The sequence below is a fragment of the Pelodiscus sinensis genome, chromosome 5 (genome assembly GCF_052426305.1).
Source record: "Pelodiscus sinensis isolate ZL-2025 chromosome 5, ASM5242630v1, whole genome shotgun sequence".
NCBI classification, from domain to species: domain Eukaryota; kingdom Metazoa; phylum Chordata; order Testudines; family Trionychidae; genus Pelodiscus; species Pelodiscus sinensis.
The window spans coordinates 99,189,693-99,209,755 of record NC_143056.1 but is presented as its reverse complement, the minus strand read 5'-3'; the positions used below and the strand labels follow the sequence as shown (position 1 = coordinate 99,209,755).

The window sequence follows — 20,063 nt, the reverse complement described above, 5'->3', positions numbered from 1 at the left end:
CAGTATAAGAATGCCCATATGCATGGCAGAAAATATACAAATTAATATTATTGATAATTGACATGATGATTAATAATAGCATAAATGAAACACCGTATTCACAGACTTTATTTAATGGGACTTCTGCTGGGGCTGCAGTTTGTGGATGTGGGGATGCAGGAGTCAGGGGTTGGGCGTATGAGGATTCGTGGCAGAGTGTTGGGGTGTCTGGGAGGTGCTGGGGGTGGCAAGTAGAGTACGTGGTGAGAGGAAGCCTGGGGCCAGATTACCTTGCCTGGCCAGGGCTGGGCGGCTGCACCTGGGCAAAAGTGGCTGGACAAGGGGCTGGGCCAGGATTTCCGCAGCCGTATTATGGCATCCCCTCTTACCTATGCCGTAGCAGGAGGGGGGCTGCCACCATCCCTTTCTGTGGCCAAATGGGGGCTGGACTGCAGGACCCGCCCCAGGATTGGGGCTGGAGACGGGATGCTGCTGCCAGATGGAGGCTGGGCTCTGACTGGGGCCTCACTGGCCAGGCTGCACAGCTGGAGCCCAAGCCGAGTTGCCGTGGCTGAGCCGTTGCAGCAGTCACAGTGCCGTCGGGGCTGGGATGCAGGGTCTGCCCCAGGAGGCACAGCCACTGGGGACAGACCAAAACAGTCAGATGGAGGCTGGAGCCAGGCCGCTGCAGCCAGATGGAGGCATCTGCTGCTGCCAGCCCCTCTCACCATCCTAACTGGGAATGTGCATGTGTCCCCTACAGCACACTGTCAGCCAGCCCTTTAAACAGGCAGAGTGCCCCAGCCATCTCTTGCTGGAGCACAGCCAGTTCTTACTTGGGCGCACCGTCTTCCTTTCACCTCTGGTTAAAGGTGAAATAGACCAAAAAAGACCATCTTGACATGAGTAATTATGTGTTTTTGAACATTTTGAATTAATTTCTCATATTTGGTTCTGTACTGAGCCATATTTGGCTTGAGAGCCAGAGGTTGCTGATCCCTGTTATAACACGTTATGTCTTAACAGAAACAGTGTCACATTTTGCATGCATCAAACTAAGGAGATATATGGTGTTTCAGAAAAGCAGAGAAATAGTTCTCAGAGGGTATGTCTACACTACAGTGTTATTTCAAAATACCTTATTTCGAAATATCGCGTCTACACACAAAATGCATTTCGAAATAGCATTTTGCTATTTTAAAATAGTGCATCCACACTGAGTGGACAATGAATCGCATTTAAGGCCAGCCGGAACCAGGATCAGCAGGGCATCAGGTCAGGACTTAGCCTCAGGCAGCAGCCCCACACAGTATCTGAGATCTGTGCTTAAAGTGACCCCCCTGGACAGCCAGCTCCCAGGTTTCCCTGCTTGCTTGTCTACCTTGATGAGGGACAGCAAAGCTTTTTGTCTCTGCATGCTCTGGTTTCCCTCGCTCGGGACACCACAGCACTCAGCAACATGGAGCTAGAGGCACCCTGGGCACTCTGGTGCTTCTCTTGGACACGTTGCTGCGAGCCTGGCTGCACTTTCTACAGGCTGCCATCCAGGAGGTCCATCTGGAGGCTGTCAGTATCTAGGAGGCCCTGCGGGAGAGCTTCTACCCTGAGGAGCACTAAGAGTCTCCCTGGTCTGCCCCACTGGGGGCTTGTGCCTCATTCCTCCCTCACATCCTTCCACTTACCCATCCCTAACCCCCCTTCCTGATGTAAAATAAAATACATGTATTTTCATTAACACAAACTCTTTTCATTTAACAAAACTGGGGGGGGAGGGAATGAAACTCTGGTGAGACTGGGGAAAGGAGGCAGGAGAGGGGAGAAAAGAGGGTGAGAGAGGGGAGGGGGAAACCTGGGAGGAGGGAGCTGGAAGACGGAAGCAAGGAGAAGAAGGAGGAGGGGGAGCTCAAGGCTCACGGTTGGGGGGGGGGGGGAGGTCTCACCAGACCAACTTGATTTTCATGCAAATCAGCTCCTGGGTTCGCATGTGGCCTTTGATGGCCAGGCTGGTAGCTATCCTGCCATAGATGGCCGCGTTCCTCTGTCTAGTGCAGGGATCTTGGACGTTGGGGGCATCCCCCCACCCAAATCTGAATAAGGTGCACGATCTCCACCCTGGACCACGAAGGTGCCTGCCTTCTCTAGGCCCTAGCAGGCTCCTGGGAGCTGGCAGACTGCTCCTGGGGATCGGTGGAGGCCTGGCTGCCAGTGGCTTGCTGGCTCACGTTTTGGGGCCACTGGGTCGGGGCAGTGACTGCTGGCTCTGGGTTGGCAGGGTTGGAGCTGGCACAGGCACTGTGGCCAGAGTTTACCCCTTGAAGGACTCCAGGGAGTGGGGGAGGGAGAGAAGTGTTCTTGGTTTAGGCTGGAGGTCCCCTATTTCAAAATAAGTGTCTACACAGCACTTATTTCGAAATAGCTATTTTGAATTTGGCGTTATTCCTCGTAGAATGAAGTTTACCAAATTCAAAATAAATGCTCCGCTATTTTGAATTTATTTCGAAATAACGGTTTGGCTGTGTAGACGGTAGGAAAGTTATTTTGAAATAAGGGCAGTTATTTTGAAATAACTTTGCTATGTAGACATACCCATAAAATGAACAATTATTTGCATTATCAGAATTTAGATACTCTGGTTATAGGAGCCTTCTAAAACTAAGCCAGACAATGATCTGGAGAAAAGGGATGATGAAATATTCCCAACAGGTGAACAAGACTAAACACTAATTTCCAGTGGGAACTTAGACATTCCTTGAGACCAACTAATTCAGATGACTCAAGGGGTAAAATGTCCAAAACCAGCAAAGTCACTAAGCTTCATAAGTTACCACAGAAAGTCAGTGTCATGTTTTCATGAGCTCATGAAACTATGTATAACCAATTACATTAGCAAACACAGATATGTATAGCCACAGTCACTTTCCAAGATGTTTCTAAAGTTTTCTACACAGAAGTCATTAACTACACAGAAGTCATTAACATTCTAAATTTAGCGTTTGCTCAGTTTCTTAAGGGACTTTCCTGGCTCCAGCAGGCAATGTTACCTAGTTTGCGGCAAATTATAGTGATACTGCACCATTGTGTCAGGTTTCCAAGTTGCCATGGGTGATTATTATCACCCAAGTAGTCTTTACTCCAATAACCTGACAGCGCAGTCACTGATGTGGCTGGGAACACAATAAGTCACTCTAATTGGAAATTTCTAAGCAATTCTGTTAAGGAAGCATGATCCAAAATCAACTTCTGCAATAGACGCCCCCTTGCTTTGCAGGACTGAAAGGTGCTAAGGGCAGGTCTTCACTCACTACACCAGAGATCGACATTCTGGCATTCGATTTAGCGAGTCTAGTATAGACCCATAAATTCGAATGCTGAGAGCAGCTCTGGCTGGCATTTGTACTCCTGGCAGTCGCGAGGAGTAAGGGAAGCTGATGGGATGGCACCAAGCTCGGCTTAAGGTAAGCTGACTCCAGCTACTTATTCTACATAGCGGGAGTTGCGTACCTTAAACCAAGTATTAAAAATGTATTTCTCTCATTCGGCTAAGCAAATATGACTCTGAGTACACATAAGGAAATGTTCTGCTACAGTTATGTTATTGTTTAACATGGAACTGCATTCTGAAGCAATCTTGCACAATCTGTCCAATCCCAAAGGGAGGGTAAAATATCAGATTTTTAATAATGTTAAATCACTGATAACGGCTGGGAGAATAAACTTTTTATGGAGCTGTTAAACTTTCATGATAGTTTTGCACAGCTGCCTTCTAAGGGATTATTGCAAGATCACACAACATTTATGATAGACTACATATTATATATATTTATGATTCCTGTTTAAATTCAGTTAAAAACAAATATTAAGACTGATAACAGAGCACCACTCACCATCTTCATCACTCTGTGCTTCAGGAGAAGAATCTGACTGGGAAGATGAAAACTCTTCTTTCCATTTCTTCCGTTTCTTTGGTGGTGGTTCGGCCTTTATTTTTGGCTGTTTAGCTTTGGGTTTCACAGAAGAGACTTTTGTTGTTGTAGATTTTGGTGCTGCAGGGTCAGGAGCTTTGCTGGTGCAATTGCTTGGTTTATAATGAATGGCTCTGCAATATTATCATAGGCAGTTTTGTAAGTCATCTAAATAAACTCACATATCTTAATTTCATAAAAAGAATTGCGATACTTTTTGAGTGTCATGTAAATATATTCAATTGCACTCTATTATGATCATTTTAATTAACACTTAGCACAAAGTTTTATATCTTTGAAGTGCTGTTATTCAGTAATTAATCCTCAACAGCTGGCACTATTTTTTTTTTTTGCACATGGTAAACTCTTTTGTCCAAGGTTATATGGCAAGTCATGCAAGTATTGGACAGTTACAGGTGTATTCCAATCACTATGTAACAAAGATATTGATAGTCTTACTAATCTTTAATATCTGATGGAAATTCTATAATCCCTTTGACAAAATATGAATCAATAGTTTGTGGTAGGAATACAATAGAGATGAACTCTACTTTTTGCAACCACATATGAATATGCAACATTTTATATTCCTGCATAAACACTATGTCTGTGTCTACACTGGCCCCTTCTTCGGAATAGCCATGCTAATTTAGAACTTTGGAATAGGGAAATACGTGGGGGATTTATATATCCCCCGCAGGATTTAAATAAACATGGTCGCCGCTTTTTTTCCGGCTTGGGGAAAAGCCGGAAAAGAGCGTCCAGACTGGCGCGATCCTCCGGAATAAAGCCCTATTCCGGAGGATCTCTTATTCCTACTTTCAAGTAGGAATAAGAGATCCTCCGGAATAGGGCTTTATTCCGGAGGATCGCGCCAGTCTGGACGCTCTTTTCCGGCTTTTCCCCAAGCCGGAAAAAAAGCGGCGGCCAGGTTTATTTAAATCCCCCACGGATTTCCCTATTCCAAAGTTCTAAATTAGCATGGCTATTCCGAAGAAGGGGCCAGTATAGACGTAGCCTATGTGAAGTTTAATGTAATGAATGAGAATTTTATTTTTTACCCTCTCACTACTACCCCATTAATTTTCTTGCCTCACTGTAGAACAATACCCTGCAATATTTACACATAAATATAAAATAAAACAAAACATTTCTGAAAACTATAAAACAATAATAAGAGGAATTAAACTGAATATAAAGAAAGAAAATAAATAAATTCATTCATCACACTCCAATGCTGGAGAGGGAAATTTTCAGATCTAGAACCCTCCACAAAAACACAATTACCTGATGACATGGTGTAATACCTCAGGGACAGATGAATCACAGTAAAAGAAGGAAGTTCAAAGAGGAGATGTCAGATACAGAATCATGTAAATTTAGAGGTGAAAGGGACTATAGTAGGTCATATAATCCAGGCCCCTGCAGTAAGCCAGAACCAATTATAGCTAGACCAACCCTAACAAGTGTCTGTCCAACTTGTACTTAAAAAACTATACAGGCGACCCCCAACTTACAACTGCCCAATTTACGACCCACCACATTTACAACCATTTTTTTCATGTGAGATAGCTCCTAAAAAAAACCAATTTACATCTGCAGCTCACATTTATGATGACATACGAGGCAGACTCCACGCGTCATCCCAAAACAGAAAATGCACAAGGTCCGTCAGACTCGCCAGTCTGCAGTTGCTGCTTGAACTGTGTGTTTCTCCACCACATTGGTCTTCACCTTTTCGTTATTTTTGTGCATTATTTGAACTATTTAGTTTAGTTTTCCTCCATTTTTGTAGTCAATTTTGGTATTTTTAGGGTATGAAATGGGTTTCCAGGAACAGAACCGCCATTTATAACATTGCACCTACGGGAAATAAGGGTTCGACTTATGACGGCTTGACTTACGATGGTTCTCCAGGAACCAATTAGGTCATAAGTGCGGGGTCGCCTGTAATGATTATTCCACAACCTCCTTTGGAAGCTTATTTCAGAACTTAACTAACCTTATTGTTAGAAAGGGTTTCCTAATATCTAACCTAAATTTCTCTTGCTCCAGATAAAGCCCATTATACTTCTTTTCTTACTTTTAGTTCATGTGGACAACAATTTATCATTGTCCTATTTGTACCAACCATTAACATATTTGAAGGCAGCTATCAGCCTGCCCCCACCTCAGTATTCCCTTCTGAAGACTAAACAAGTCCAGTTTAAATTTTTCCTCATAGGTCTGGTTTCCTAAATCTTTTATCATTTGTGTTGCTCTCCTCTGGATTCTCTCCAATCTGCCCACACCTTACAGCAGCGTTTCTCAAACTGTCAACTTGGGGCGGGGGGGTGGCAGCTGGATTCGGTTTTTCACTTGCGACCCCTCTCCCCCAGGCCGCAAAGAGCGACAGGGCAGCGGAAGGCAGCTGCCAGCAAGCCACACAGCATGGCTAGGGCCGCAGGACTCCAGGAGCGCAGCTCAGCTGCCGGAGGAGGCAAGGCAGTGGGAGAGTGAGGCCAGCGCAGGAGCGGATGCGTGAAGGGCCAGCCAGGGCATGGTTGCCAGGTGCCAAATGCTTCCGCAGGTGGGAGAGAGCGGGGTCCCTCAGGCAGCAGGCTGGGGGTTTGGGTCAGGGCAGAGGACCCGGAGGTAAATAAGGGCACGTGGGGGTCAGAGGAGGAGGCAGAGGAGACACAGGAGAGGAGAGGAACTAAAGGAATGCAGAGCAGAAAAGAAGCACAGAGGAGAAAGACTGGGGGAAGGAGCCTGCAGGGGGGGAGAAGGACATTGAGGACTGCAAACGCTTTGAAGTAGCCCCAGGAGGGCAAGGAGTCTGGTGAGAAGGGGGGAGGGAAGCAACCTAGGGCAGTGAAGGTGAGGGGTCACACAAATTCAGTTAGCATGTTAGGGGGTCGTGGTATCACAAAGTTTGAGAACATCTGCCTTAAAGTATGATACAGAGACTTGGATACAATACTCCAGCTGAGGCCTCACCAGTGCTGAGCAGAGAGGGGCAATTACCGCCGATGTCTTACACAGACACCCTTTTGGATACACTTTAGAATTATATTTGCTTTTTCATAACTTCATCACATTGTGGATTTCTATTCAATTTGTGATATGCTATAACCTGCAGTTCCTTTACAGCGGTACTACTGCTGAGTCAGTTATTCTCCACTGTATAATTTATACATTTGATTTTTCCATCCTAAGTGTAATACTTTGCATTTGCCTTTACTGAATTTCATGTTATTGACTTCAGATTAATTCTCGAATTTATCAAGGTCTTTTTGAAATAAAATCCTGTCTTCCAAAGCATGTGCAATCTTTCAATAGGTAATGGAATGGAGATTATGCACATAAAATTTATGGACAGTACCAAAGTTATTACTGAAAATATTGAATAGTATCAGACCCAGGACAGACTCCTGTAGGACTCCATTGGATAAACCTCCCAGTTAGACAGCAAACCTGTGATAACCCTGAGTACAGTCTTTCAACCAGTTTTGCATTTACCTTATAATAATTTCACCTAGACCACATTTCTCTAGTTTTCTTATCAGAATATCAAGTGGGAATGCCAAAAACCTTGCTAAAAATCAAGATATGTCACGTCCACCACTTCTTACCTATCCAGTAGGCTAGTAACTCTATCAGAGAAGGAACTTAGATTGCTTTGGCATGATTTGTTCTTAGCACATCCATATGCTCTATTACTTACAACCCTATTATCACTTAGGTGCTTACAAACTGATTAATAATTTGTTCCAGTAGCTTTCTAGGTATCAATAAGGCTGATTGGCATAATATTCCCCAGGATTTCTTTGTTCATTTCATTAAAAAAGTACTACATTTGCCATTTTTCCAGTCCTCTGTTACCTCAGCTGTGATTCTGGGATCACCTCTGCTATTTACTTATGTCCCCCAATTGGAATTCTGCCAGACCCTGTTGACTTAAATACAACTAACTTACCTAAATAGTCTTTCACCTGTTCTTTCCTTATTTTGGTTTGTGTTCCATCCTCTTTCTTGTTAACATTAAGTACATTCAGTATCTAGCTATAATTATACTTTTTAGAGAATACTGAAGCAATTAGTTGTCAGCTATTATCCGCTCTACTTCCCTGCTAAGGAGAGGACCTAAATCTTCCTTCATCTTTCTCTTAATATATTTATGGAACCTCTTCTTTCCCTTTATACTGTGTGCTATGTGTAACTCACTTTGTTCTGCAATTTTTCTGATTTTGTCCCTATATACTTGTGCTATTCTTTTGTATTCACATATAGCCATCTGTCATTCTTTCCATTTTTTATAGAATTCTTTTTTGATTTTCAATCATTAAAGCACTCCTGATGGGAGCCATAATGGCTTCTCAATATTTTTCAGGATTAATGTTGTGTCTTAAACATAGCCAGAGCCTACATAATAAAAGGCTTTACCCTCCAATAGGGTGGTCGCCTTATAAACAACCATTGTAAAGAATAACGTAAAGGGGAGGCATAAAATACTCATGATTATTCAAATCAGTCTGCAAACATAGTGCCGTATTTATAACAAGTTACCAGTCATTGAGATATACCGTGTAGCCCTACTAAGAGAGTGATTGAACCTCTTGGCATTAGGAGATGTATTGCTGCTGCAAGGTTGGCATACATAAGGGAGAAGTCTGTGAAAATGTACAGATGACATACTTTCAGACTAAGTCTGATACATGGCTTTCTAGAACATGATTTAAAGGGCTGACAAAATTCTTTAGTTTGTTTTCTACTGCAGAACATGCCCCTTCTATGACCAGTGGCACAAAAAAGGAGAAGCATTTTTCTGACAACCATCTCTACAACCCAAGACCAAAACTTTTGTCTTCTCAGAGTTGAGAATAAAGTATGCTACTTGAGGCAGTCAGACAGCATTGTCATCCAAGCAATCTGGAAGCACAGACTTAACTTGCACAATCCACAAGGAAAGAGACATATTATTGTGTTCCAGCAGCATACATATATATTACCAAGTGTTTAGAAATTCTCTCACCTAGGGGCCTCCATCTATGTTGAGTAAGAAGGGAAGATAGACATTTGAGTCATGTAGCCTTCCAAATCCTTTATAGCTGTAATGGGAACTATTGTAATCCACAGAAGCAAAGGGGAAGAGTTAATAGTTGCTGCAGAAATTTTAAGTAATTGCTCAAAGCAAGTAATGCAAGTTTCCACTTAATGCTACATTAATGCCATTTTTAAATTATACTGAAATATTAAAACATGTGTGGGCTCATGTTAAAACAATACAATAAATAAAAAGTGATCTGAAAATAAATACCTTGCAGACTGTAAAGGTTTACTTCGTGGTTTTTTTGAACACACTCTGACATACTCCTTTTTGTTTGCATTTTCAATGAACTTCACATACACCCGTTTGTATTTCATTTTTGCGTCCCCAAAATATCCAAGATACTGTGAAAGCAAAACAAAAACAGTATAAACACACAGATTTTCCTATTAAATTTATTTGCTAAGTGGAGTTATTCAGTTTAAACATTTACACTTGTAAATATTTAAAAAAATAGCATTGCAGCATATCACCTTAAAGACCATCAATTTGGTTATGAAAGTGATCTAACACTAAAACTACTGCAATTTAGGAGGGACTTGCCTCTGGATTTTAAATATCCTTTACATATAAATGAGAAAAATAAGACAATATATATCCAACTGTATCCCAGCTGAGAACTCTTCCTCACTGGAGGAATGTCAAACTCGGCAGTTGAGACTAGAATCTGGTTCCTTTGCATGATGTGATTGGCAAACAAACCAGAATGAAAATGGGAACTGGCCCTAAACAGACAATGACATCAATTTTTAATGTAGTTCTGTTGAAAGAGGGGCCCACTAATCATTAATGTCTAGCCCTAGCGGTAGGAAGAGCTTTACAGACATGCTAGTGATGAAAATAAACAGCAGTGTTATGTTCCTTTAACACTCCAGGCTCAGACATTTTCTTTTATGAGAGTAGGAACACAACCAGTAGTCACTGTGGTTTGACAAGGAATCTTCATACTTACACTATTAGTAGCAGCAAACTCTCTCTGTCCATCTCGAACTTCAGGAACAAACTTTTGTAACAATGCCTTCTGTACTTTCCAAATAGCTGGAGGTTCTTTTCCTGTTTGTAAAGCAAGCTATAAGAACCAAAAATTTATTAGCTAAAAATGGTGCTTATTTTTCTTCCAAAGTTTATTCATTTTTTTTCTTTAGAGAGAAATGGGATACAAATGCTCCAGATTCCAACTACACCACTATTATGTGCTGACTGCATCAGGATATTAATTATATTCAGCACAGAACCACCTCAAAATGTATTTCTTCTTCAGGAACCTTGAAGTTGAAATGGCCAGCTCCACCTGTGCTGTGATGGCACTGCTACTAAACCATGCAATCAAGCCATCAAAACCTGACATTTTATTTCAGTAATATGTCATTTTCCCCCAAGTTTCGTTTACTGCTACGCCTTCAGTTTTGTTTTTAAAAACTGTTTTCATACTACTGAAGAATTCAAACAAATAGCAGAAAATAACTCTGCTTAGTTCCTAGGACGAGCTCCCTGTGGCAGCAGAGCTGCCAGAGTACCTGACATTCCAGCATGATACTTGCAGTTACAAACAAGTTGAAAACAGAAAATTCAGTAGTAACTTGTAAACTGGATGAAGAGTACATTTGCAATTCAGGATACGTCTACACTAGCCCCCTAGACCGAACTTGCAAATGAAGCGCGGGATTTAAATATCCCGGGCTTCATTAGCATGTTCTGGGGCGGTCGCCATTTTGGAAACTGACTAGCCAGTAATAACTGCCCGCGTCTACACATGGCAGTGAAACGGGAGTTCGAAGTAAACCCCCTAATTCGAATTAGCTGTTACTCCTCATGGAATGAGGTTTAACAGCTAATTCGAGTTAAGGGGTTTACTCTGAACTCCCGTTTCACTGCCGTGTGTAGACGCGGGCAGTTATTCTGGGCTAGTCAGTTTCCAAAATGGCGACTGCCCGGGAACATGCTAATGAAGTGCGGGATATTTAAATCCCGCGCTTTATTTGTGATTTCAGTCGTCCTCATTAGCCTCCCTAGTTCGAACTAGGGGGCTAGTGTAGATGTACCCTCAGCTTTTAGTTCAATTATGCCAAATAGGTTACCCTCTTAAAATATTCATATTTTAAATATTTTAAACATATCTGCAGTAATTAACACTGATCAAGAAATCCTTCAAAATATTGATCTATAGGGTCTCATATTTGTAAGGGAAGTGTAGAAAAAACTTAGGTGTATTTTCAAATGCATATAAAGAGAGAAAAACCTTACATAATTAAAGACCGAACATCGTAAGCTGAGGACATTTTAAAACTAGATATTCTATAACTTACCTAACAAATCAAGCATATTATTAAAAGACCTTTTATTTTAAAATTTGAATTCAAAAGGGTCTGTAGGAAGGCAAAGAATAAAGATATCTAGGAATGATTTTTAAAGTGACATGCAAAAGTAATCATCAAATCTGTGAGCTAGAGCAGCAGTAGAGGAATGGACAAGAACCAGACAAAACAGAAGAATCAGAAATGGAGAAAACAAATATGGTTTTCTTGAACTCTGCAAACTTCCACCAAAATAAATAAATAAAATCCAGAAACAAAAAGCTAAGGGCACATCTATATGAACAGTGCTGTAGTGATCCAGCTATATCAATGCAACTACACTGAAGCTGCACATCTGTTGGAGATGCTCTGTCCCAAAGGGAGAAAGCTCTCCTGTTGGCACAATAAAACCACTTCTGTAAGCAGCAGAAGTTATGTCAGTGACAGAAGCTCTCCCAACAACACAGCGCTGTGAACCCACGTGTTTATGTCATAGTAAAGTATGTTTCTGGGGAGGTGATTTATTCACAGTCCTGAACAATTTTTGATGCCTGCTTCCTGGTGTGTGTTGGTAATTACTCAGAACAGACATTTGGATTACCTTTAGCAAGTCTATATCTTCAATCTTCACTACAAATTCATCACGTTCTCTGTACATGCCCTCTCCTCCACTGTCCGTATTCTCCTCATCAGTACATCCTTCTATTGCAACAGCTGCCTGTATTTTTGCTAACTGGTCTGATGTCACACCATCTTGGTCAGCTATCTTTAGGGGTTCTGCAGAACTTTTTTTCTCCTGAACATTTACCACAGGAACAATAGTGTTTGGAGATTCCTGCTTTATAACAGCAGTGGTGTTGGCAGTAGAAGCAACTGCCATTTTTTCAGTTTCTGAAGCAAAAAACAAAAAGACATTGGTTATATAAATTATCAGGAGTCAGTAATATAAGACAGAAATTGTATTTTATTTACTATCCTGAACAAAACATACAAAAAGCACCCATTATATAAGTTAAAATAACAAAGTTAACTAGCCCAAAGTTAACCTATATCTAAACATTAAAATAATCAGAATTCAGTCTGTATACTTGCAGAAAAGTTTCCCAAGAGCAGCAGTTGCATTTGTATCGGATACAGTAGTGTTACTAAGGTAGAAAGGATTATATTTTAATTTTGAATGAATATTTTTATATTTTATATTGCTGAGTCTAAAAAATAAACAGATGTACAATTGCACATGTATATGGGAATCATTACTGACACTGCATGATCAGCATGTTGCATAATGTCATTTACTGTTATCCTGCCTAAGGTACAAATAGTCCTCCCTACAACACAAGAGAAATTTAGTGATATACACATCCATTCATTTATCTATTTGGGTATGTCTACACTACCCTGCTAGTTGGAACTAGCGGGGTAATGTAGGCATACCACAATTGCAAATGAAGCCCGGGATTTGAATTTCCCGGGCTTCATTTGCATAAGCGGGGCGCCGCCATTTTTAAATCCTCGCTCGTTCGAACTCTGTGCCACGCGGCTACATGCGGCACGAACTAGGTAGTTCGAACTAGGCTTCCTAGTTCGAACTACCGTTACTCCTCATGGATGTCTAGAGCAACTCTGCCTGGGGCTTCCTGTAGTCAGCGCTGGTCAGTTTCAGCAGAAGCTGACTTGGGGACGCCTGGGGCAGAGCAGCTGGGGTGCTGCTGGGTTGCTCCAGTAGCGCCGCTCCTGGGTGCTACTGGACCAACCTAGCAGCACCCCATCTGCTCTGCCCCAGGCGTCCTGATTCAGCCGCTGCTGAAACTGACCAGCAGCGGCTGAATCAGGACCTGGGGCAGAGCAGCTGGGGTGCTGCCGGGTTGGTCCAGTAGTGCCCAGAGCGGGCGCTGCAGGACCAATCGGCAGCGCCCCAGCTGCTCTGCCCCAGAGTCCAAAACAAAAGCCTGGTCTGCTGGGGGGGGGGGAGCACACTAGCGCCCCCCCCCCCCCAGCAGACCAGGGACACGGGGAGCAGAGCCTCTGAGGCTTTGCTCTGGCAAAGCCTCAGAGGCGAGGGACCCCGCCGCGGCTGCGGCTTCAGTCCGGGAGCCTGTGGTCTGCTGGGGACGGTCCCCAGCAGACCACAGGCACCCAGATTGAAGCGGCAGCAGCGGCGGTTGCCCGCGCCTCTGAGGCTTTGCTCTGGCAAAGCCTCAGAAGCGCGGGAACCCGCCCGGTGCCCCTGGTCTGCTGGAGACGGTCTCCAGCAGACCAGGGGCACCGGAGCAGCTTACCAACGGGGCTTTCTTGCCCCGACTTCCGGGGCGAGAAAGCCCCGTTCGTAAGTGCGGATCCGACATATGTCGGATCCGCGTAAGTCGGGGACTGCCTGTAAAAGGGAAACTCCTTTTAGACATATGTTCTGTAACAAGTTCTTAAATGTAATTATTTGATTTTAAAAGATGTATGTTGTCTTTGGCTAGAAGTAGCAACTGGGAGACTGTTCATGCTGCTTTAACAGTCAGAAAAAAAATATTGACTATTTTAACATGTTAAAAATTCAGAATTTTGAAATGAAAGAAATGGATGAAGTTTTAAGACACATTCCTTTCCTTGGCTCAAAAACAGAAGTTATAAATGAACCAGTTTAATGAAATACACCCACAAAAGGAAAAAGACAGTTACCTGTTTTCATAACTGATGTTCTTCGAGATGTGTTGTTCATGTCCATTCCAAACAGGTGTACACGTGGGAGCATCGGAAACTTTCCCCCTCCTCATAAGGTTGGCTGTGGAGACCCTACAGTGGTGCTGCTGAATCAGTGCATATATACCACTGCCAACCATACCCCTTCCTCAGTGGGGAATAAGAGTGGGTATTGGAATGGACGTGAACACCACATCTTGAAGAACCCCAGTTATAAGAACAGGTAACTGTCTTTTCTTCTTCAATCGCTTGTCCATGTCGACTCCAATCAGGTGACTCCCAAGCCGCTCCACTATGGAGGTGGGGTCAGAGTTAAGAATCACAAATTGTAGCATTGCCCTACCGACGGCTGCATCCCCTCTAGAGAACCTATCAATGGCGTAGTGTGCAGTGAATGTGTTTATTGAGGACTACATGGCTGCCCAGGATATCTCTTGGAGGGGGACTTGTGTACGAACACAGTGCCCTACTTGAGTGTCCTGTCACTGGGGGGGGGGGGGGGGGGCGGGGGAGTGTGTGTGACCCCTGCCAGATCATAGCAGGTACGTATTCACCATGCTATCTATGAGGATATACACTGTGCAGAGACCAGATCCCTTTTTATCTGCTCCACTATTGCCATGAACAAGTGAGTGGATTTCCTAAATGGTCTTGCATGGTCTAAGTAGAAAGCTAGGGCCCTTCTCAAATCTAACATGTGAAACACCCTCTGGCTAGTGGTAGTGTGTGTTTTGGGTAAAATACCGTGAGGAAGATGTATTGACCAAAGTGGAATTAGGAGACCACCTTGGGTAAGAAGGCCAGGTGTGACCAAACTTGCACCTTGTCCTTGTGGAACACTGTATATGGGGGTTCCAAGGAAAGTGCTCCTAGTTCAGACATCCTCCTCACTGACATGATGGCCATCAAGAAAGCCACTTCAATGGACAGGTGAAGCAATGAACACTCAGCCATTGATCAAGGGGGAGGGGGTCCCATACATTTATTGAGCACCAAATTAATGTCCCATTAGGGTACAGGTGGGCAAGAATATGGATACAAATTATCCAATCCCTTGCTAAAATGGGTTACCACTGGGTCAACAAACAGGAATTGGTGGGATCACGCTGGGTGTAATGCAAAAAACAGCCCCCAAGTGGGCCTTAACAGAGGAAGGTTCTAAGCCCTATGTCCGTAGGTGTAACAGGTAGTCCAGTACCACTGAAATGGGTGCCCACCTAGGGGAAAGATTCTGTTATGCGCACCAGGAGGAAAACCTCCTTCACTTGGCTAAGTACACTGTTCTGGTGGAGGCTTCTTGCTTCCCAGGAGAACCTCTTGTACTTGAGCTGAGTAATAGAGCTCTAACAGATTAAGCCATCTAGCTTCCACACCATAAGGTGGAGTGAGTGCAAGTCTGAGTGCCTAAGATGCCCCTGGTGCAGTGTGAAGGGGTTCTGGTACAGGAGAAGGGCTTTTGGGGCCTTCAGCAACAGGGTGAGAAGGATGGAGAACCAATGCTGACATGGCCACGCTGGTACCAGTAGGATTAGGCACGGTTTGTCCCAGTGTGCCTTGAGCAGGACCTGGTGGAGCAGGGGAACCGGGAAGTGGGGGGGATGGACATGTACAATAGCAAACCCTGCGTTCCCAAGATCCGAAGCTTCTGTGATGAATGTTAGCGTGGGCATCAGGAGGACAAATGCCACTCTCTCACCCAGACTGAGTGGGTGTGACCACCATCTCAGGGTCAATATCATGCCTGATGGAATGGACAGACTGTCTAGCATTGGTGTGTAGACTGAGGCAAGAAACCCCTGGAAGGGTCTGAGGTGTAGCCGAGAATATCTGACCACATGGCAGCACGACACCATATGACCCAATAGACTAAGGCATGTCCCCACTGTTGTGGTGGGACACTGGGTGAGGGAGGACACCATGTCCTTTATCACCTGAGAGCACGCTTCTGGAAGGCTGGACCATCCCCAAATTGAGTTTAGACTCGCTCCAATGAACTCTATTCTTTGTACTGGGTTTAGCACTGATTTCAGAGGACCCAGCAGTCTGAAGTACCCATGCATAGTAGAAACGGGAGACTACCCAAGAATAAAGGGAAAGGATCCAGGGAAACTGGGACCCTGTCCTCAGGTGAACCTCAAAAGCCCTGTTTGGGCCCTGGAGGGGCCTCTTAGGAGTTACTCCCGACTAGATTGTTGACTTGGGGTTCTCCTCCTATTGCGCCTACATGGCTGCTCCTGACGCTATCTAGGAGTGAATCTCTGTGGAGGAGGCTGGGGTCTATGGAATTCTTGGGCTTTGGGTAGCAGGGGTATGCATGCCCAAGAATTCCACAGTTGCCCTTGAATTCTTGAGCAAATGGAGCTTGGGGCCCATTGCTCCGAAAACAATCCTGCCCTCAAATGGGAGGTCCTGCAGAGTCTGTTGGACTTCTGGAGGCAGGCCTGAAGCTTCCAACCATGCAGACCTATGCATGGCCATCCCCATAGAGTGTTCTCACCGCTGAGTCCAAAGTCCAGGGCTGCCTGCAGGGAGGTTCCAGCTATGGTATGTCCCTCCTCTGTTAAGGCTCTAAACACCTGCCAGGCATCTGAGGGAAGGGGCTTTTTGTACTTGGAGAGTACCCCCCAGGATTTAAATGCGTTCCGATGGAGGATTGCTTGTTGGTTTGCAATCCTTAACTGCAGGGCCCCTGCCGAATAGATCTTTCTGCCAAAGTGGTTGAGTTTCTTTGCCTCCCTGGCTTTGGGCGTTGGCACTTGCTGGCCTTGCCTCTCTCTCTTGTTGACGGCTTACACCACAAGAGAGGAGGGGTGGAAGTCTGAGAAAAAGAACTTGTACTCTTTAGAAGGGATGAAGTACCTCCTCTCCATCCCTTTTGCTATGGGCAGTATTGAGCTGGGGGTCTGCTGCAAGGTGTTGTAAACTGGATTGGATGATCTTTATGATTGGGAAGGCCACCCTTAATGGACCCTCGTGTGACAAGATGTCTACCACTGGGTCTCCAGTTCCTGTATCTCCTCCATAAGGGGGTTCATGTTTTGAGCCACCGAGAGCAAAAACCCTTGGTAGGCCCTGTGGCCAACCAGAAGAGGCCCTGCTATAGAAATTCCTGCCACTGCTTTGTCTGGGGAGGACAACAAAGAAGCCTGGGGTGGCAGCAGGTCCACTGAAAGCTCTGGGTGATGGGATCCCGCGCCTCTCCCCTTTTTACGCCCACATCTCTTGACCCAAAGGCTGGTCTGGGGCCTCTGTTCTTGGGCTGTCACCAATGGAGGGTTGTGACACTGTGGCAGAGGGTGCCCTCGACTGCTGTCTGTCCTGGGGAGACCGAGATTGGTAGCTGGCAGAAACCACTGATCTGGAGGATCTAGGCACGCCCCGGGACTGGTGATATGCCCAGGGGATCCACAAGGGCCAGTGGTGAGGGACAGCCACTGTGGGTTTTCTCCTTTTAAAGCCCTCCTCCCTACCATGCTTGATTGACAAAGCTGAATGGGTGGGGTTACCTTTGCACTCACAGCCTATCTTGTCCTTTGCTGTCCATGCAAGATTTATATTAAATACTTATATTTACATTCACAGGCACTTTATCGGAGAACTGGGCTACAGGCAACAAAATGAAATTCAGCAAAGATGCTACACTAAGGGAAGAAAAACCAACTACATAGAGAATGGGGGATAATCAGCTTCAGAAGAATCTGGGAGTTGTGTGGGTGACAATCTCAACATGCCTCAGTAATGCAATGCTATTACAAAAAAGCAAATGCAATTTTAGTTTGCATTAACAGAGGCATAGCACATAAGTCACAGCAGGTGAAAGTATCATTCTACTTGATGCTGAGAAGGCCTCGGCTGGAGTAGTGTGTCCAATTTTGGTCACCAATGTATAGAAAGGATGCAGAGAAATTGGAAAGGATCCAGAAGCAAGCAATAAAGAGGTCCAAAAGGATGAAATGGAAGCCACAAAAGAAAAGGCTGAAGGAGCGGAGTGTGTTTAGTTTGGAAAAGAGAAGATTAAGGGGGGACATGATAGTGGTCTTCAAATTACTTGAAAGGATGAAATAAAAAAGGATGGATAAAAATTGTTCTCTTTTGCCACAGAGGACAGGAAAAGAGGCAATAGATTCAATCTACAGCACCATAGCAGATTTAAACTCAGGAAAAAGGTGCTAACTGTGAGAACAGTAGGACAATGAAACAGATTGCCTATGGAGGCTGCAGAAGGTTTCCAGTAGGACGCTGAATAGCTATCTGTCTCGGACGATTTAGACTCAAATTCTGCATCCTGGCAGGGAGTTAGATTAAATGGCCCTTGTGATCCCTTCCAACCTATCATTCTATGAATCCCAAGACTACCTACATGAAATTCCTCAGAGGTGCCAAATTCAGGCAGAGATACATTCCAAATACACTTTAGATATATGAAGGAAGTTTAATATATATAAAGCTACATACGTACATATGTATGTGTATATATAAACTCTGGCTCATATTATTTTAACCCAGCGATCTTTATGGATACATGTTTAGCATGGTGCTTGAGTATAGCAGCACTGACTAATTCTGTGCACTTCAAGTGTCAATCTTTCTATACCAGTGGTTCTCAAACTGTGATCCACAGCCACCTTCCAGGTGGTCTGCGGCTCGAGTGCAGCCCCTGCCTCCCCCACAGCAGGAAGCCTGCCTTGGCGCTCCACCATCATTGCCCCTCCTCCATGCGTTTGGAGTGCCAACGCTGGCTTCCCATTTGGAGGGTGGGGAAAGAGTCTTGCTGTGCGATCCAGCTCATGGGGAAATCACTTCCTCTCCCCTGGCTGGGGGAACTACAGTGCATGGGAGTGTTGCCTGGAGGCTTTCCCTGCTACTCCCATTGGCTAGAACTGGGACAATGGGAGCAGTGGGAGGTGGTGCCTGGGACCAGCACAGGGCGCAAAGGCCAGTAAGTGCCTCCTCATGCCTAGACTCCCATGCCCTCCCCCTTTGACACCTTCCCCGCTGAGATCCCACACCCCCATCCTGCTCTTGCACCCACACCTTCCCTCCTGGCCACACACTGCACCTTCCTTTGCTCTTGCCCCCTCCCTCTGGCTAGACACCCTACTCCCATCCTGCTCTTGCACCCTACCTCCCATCCAGACCTAGCACCCTCAATCCCCCTTGCACCCCACCTCCTGCCCAGATCCTGCACCCCCATCCATCTGGCTGATAGCCTTGACCCACATACTGAACCCCTCAGTTTTGTCCCAATCCCAGAACTTAGGGGATCCACAAAATCCACTAACCCTGGAATCCCAGAAGAGTAGATCTGGCCTATGGGAGGCCCTGAATCTCAGTCCTCCCTGTCTCTGTCCCTCCCCCTTCCCCAGTGGGGCTAGATAGCCAGAGGAGTGAAGTGTCTCAGTTGGGGCCCACATCAATGAGAGTTGGGATTTTTTTTCCTTTCTTCTCACTTGTGTGGTGCCCAGCTAATTTTTCTTTGGATCTGTGGCCTCAGACCCCCAAAAAAGGTTCTCCACCCCGCCATAAATAAAGAAAACATGGGAACCTTTCATTTTGGACATAAATTAAATTTTTTACTTTATTTAAAATGAAGTTTGATAAACTAACATAAATTTGAAATGCTTAATCCGTTTAATAATTTAAATTAATATTTCCCTTCTTACTGGTTAAATTAAACCGTTCTCCATAGCTTCAGCACTAACAAAATTGCTTGGGCATAAATATGTAACTAATGGCGAGTTTTCATTAGCAACTGGTGGTCTGTGGAAAGGTTTGCATTAAACCAGGTGGGCCACAAGCCAAAAAGTTTGAGAACCATGGGTCTATACAAACCAGTGATCAAACTTGCTCTAGGCATGTTCTATGTATATAATTTGTTATGAAAGACAAAGTGGCACTGAACTCTGTGTGTCAAAATTGTTTTGAGCTGCATACATTTTTAGTGATAATTAGGTATCTTAAGCAGTATCTAGTAATTTATAAACTTTGTGAATCTGCCATTTCCCCAGTCCCAAAAAAAATTACGGCATGGATATTCTTTTGGTAAAG

The 20,063-nt window shown here is 44.4% G+C and overlaps 1 protein-coding gene across 4 annotated transcripts in view; it reads right to left on the bottom strand.

The window, feature by feature from the left end:
- The window catches only part of QSER1 (glutamine and serine rich 1), a 110,068-nt gene that overhangs the window by 26,960 nt on the left and 63,045 nt on the right, over positions 1-20,063 (bottom strand). For all 4 annotated transcript variants that reach the window (XM_006110276.3, XM_075927810.2, XM_075927809.2 and 1 more), the window contains 4 exons: positions 11,926-12,215; positions 9,983-10,099; positions 9,241-9,374; positions 3,864-4,075 (listed from right to left, as the gene is read on the bottom strand). In XM_006110276.3, the coding sequence (XP_006110338.3) occupies positions 3,864-4,075; positions 9,241-9,374; positions 9,983-10,099; positions 11,926-12,215 (753 nt within the window). The remainder of the gene's footprint in view (positions 1-3,863; positions 4,076-9,240; positions 9,375-9,982; positions 10,100-11,925; positions 12,216-20,063) is intronic.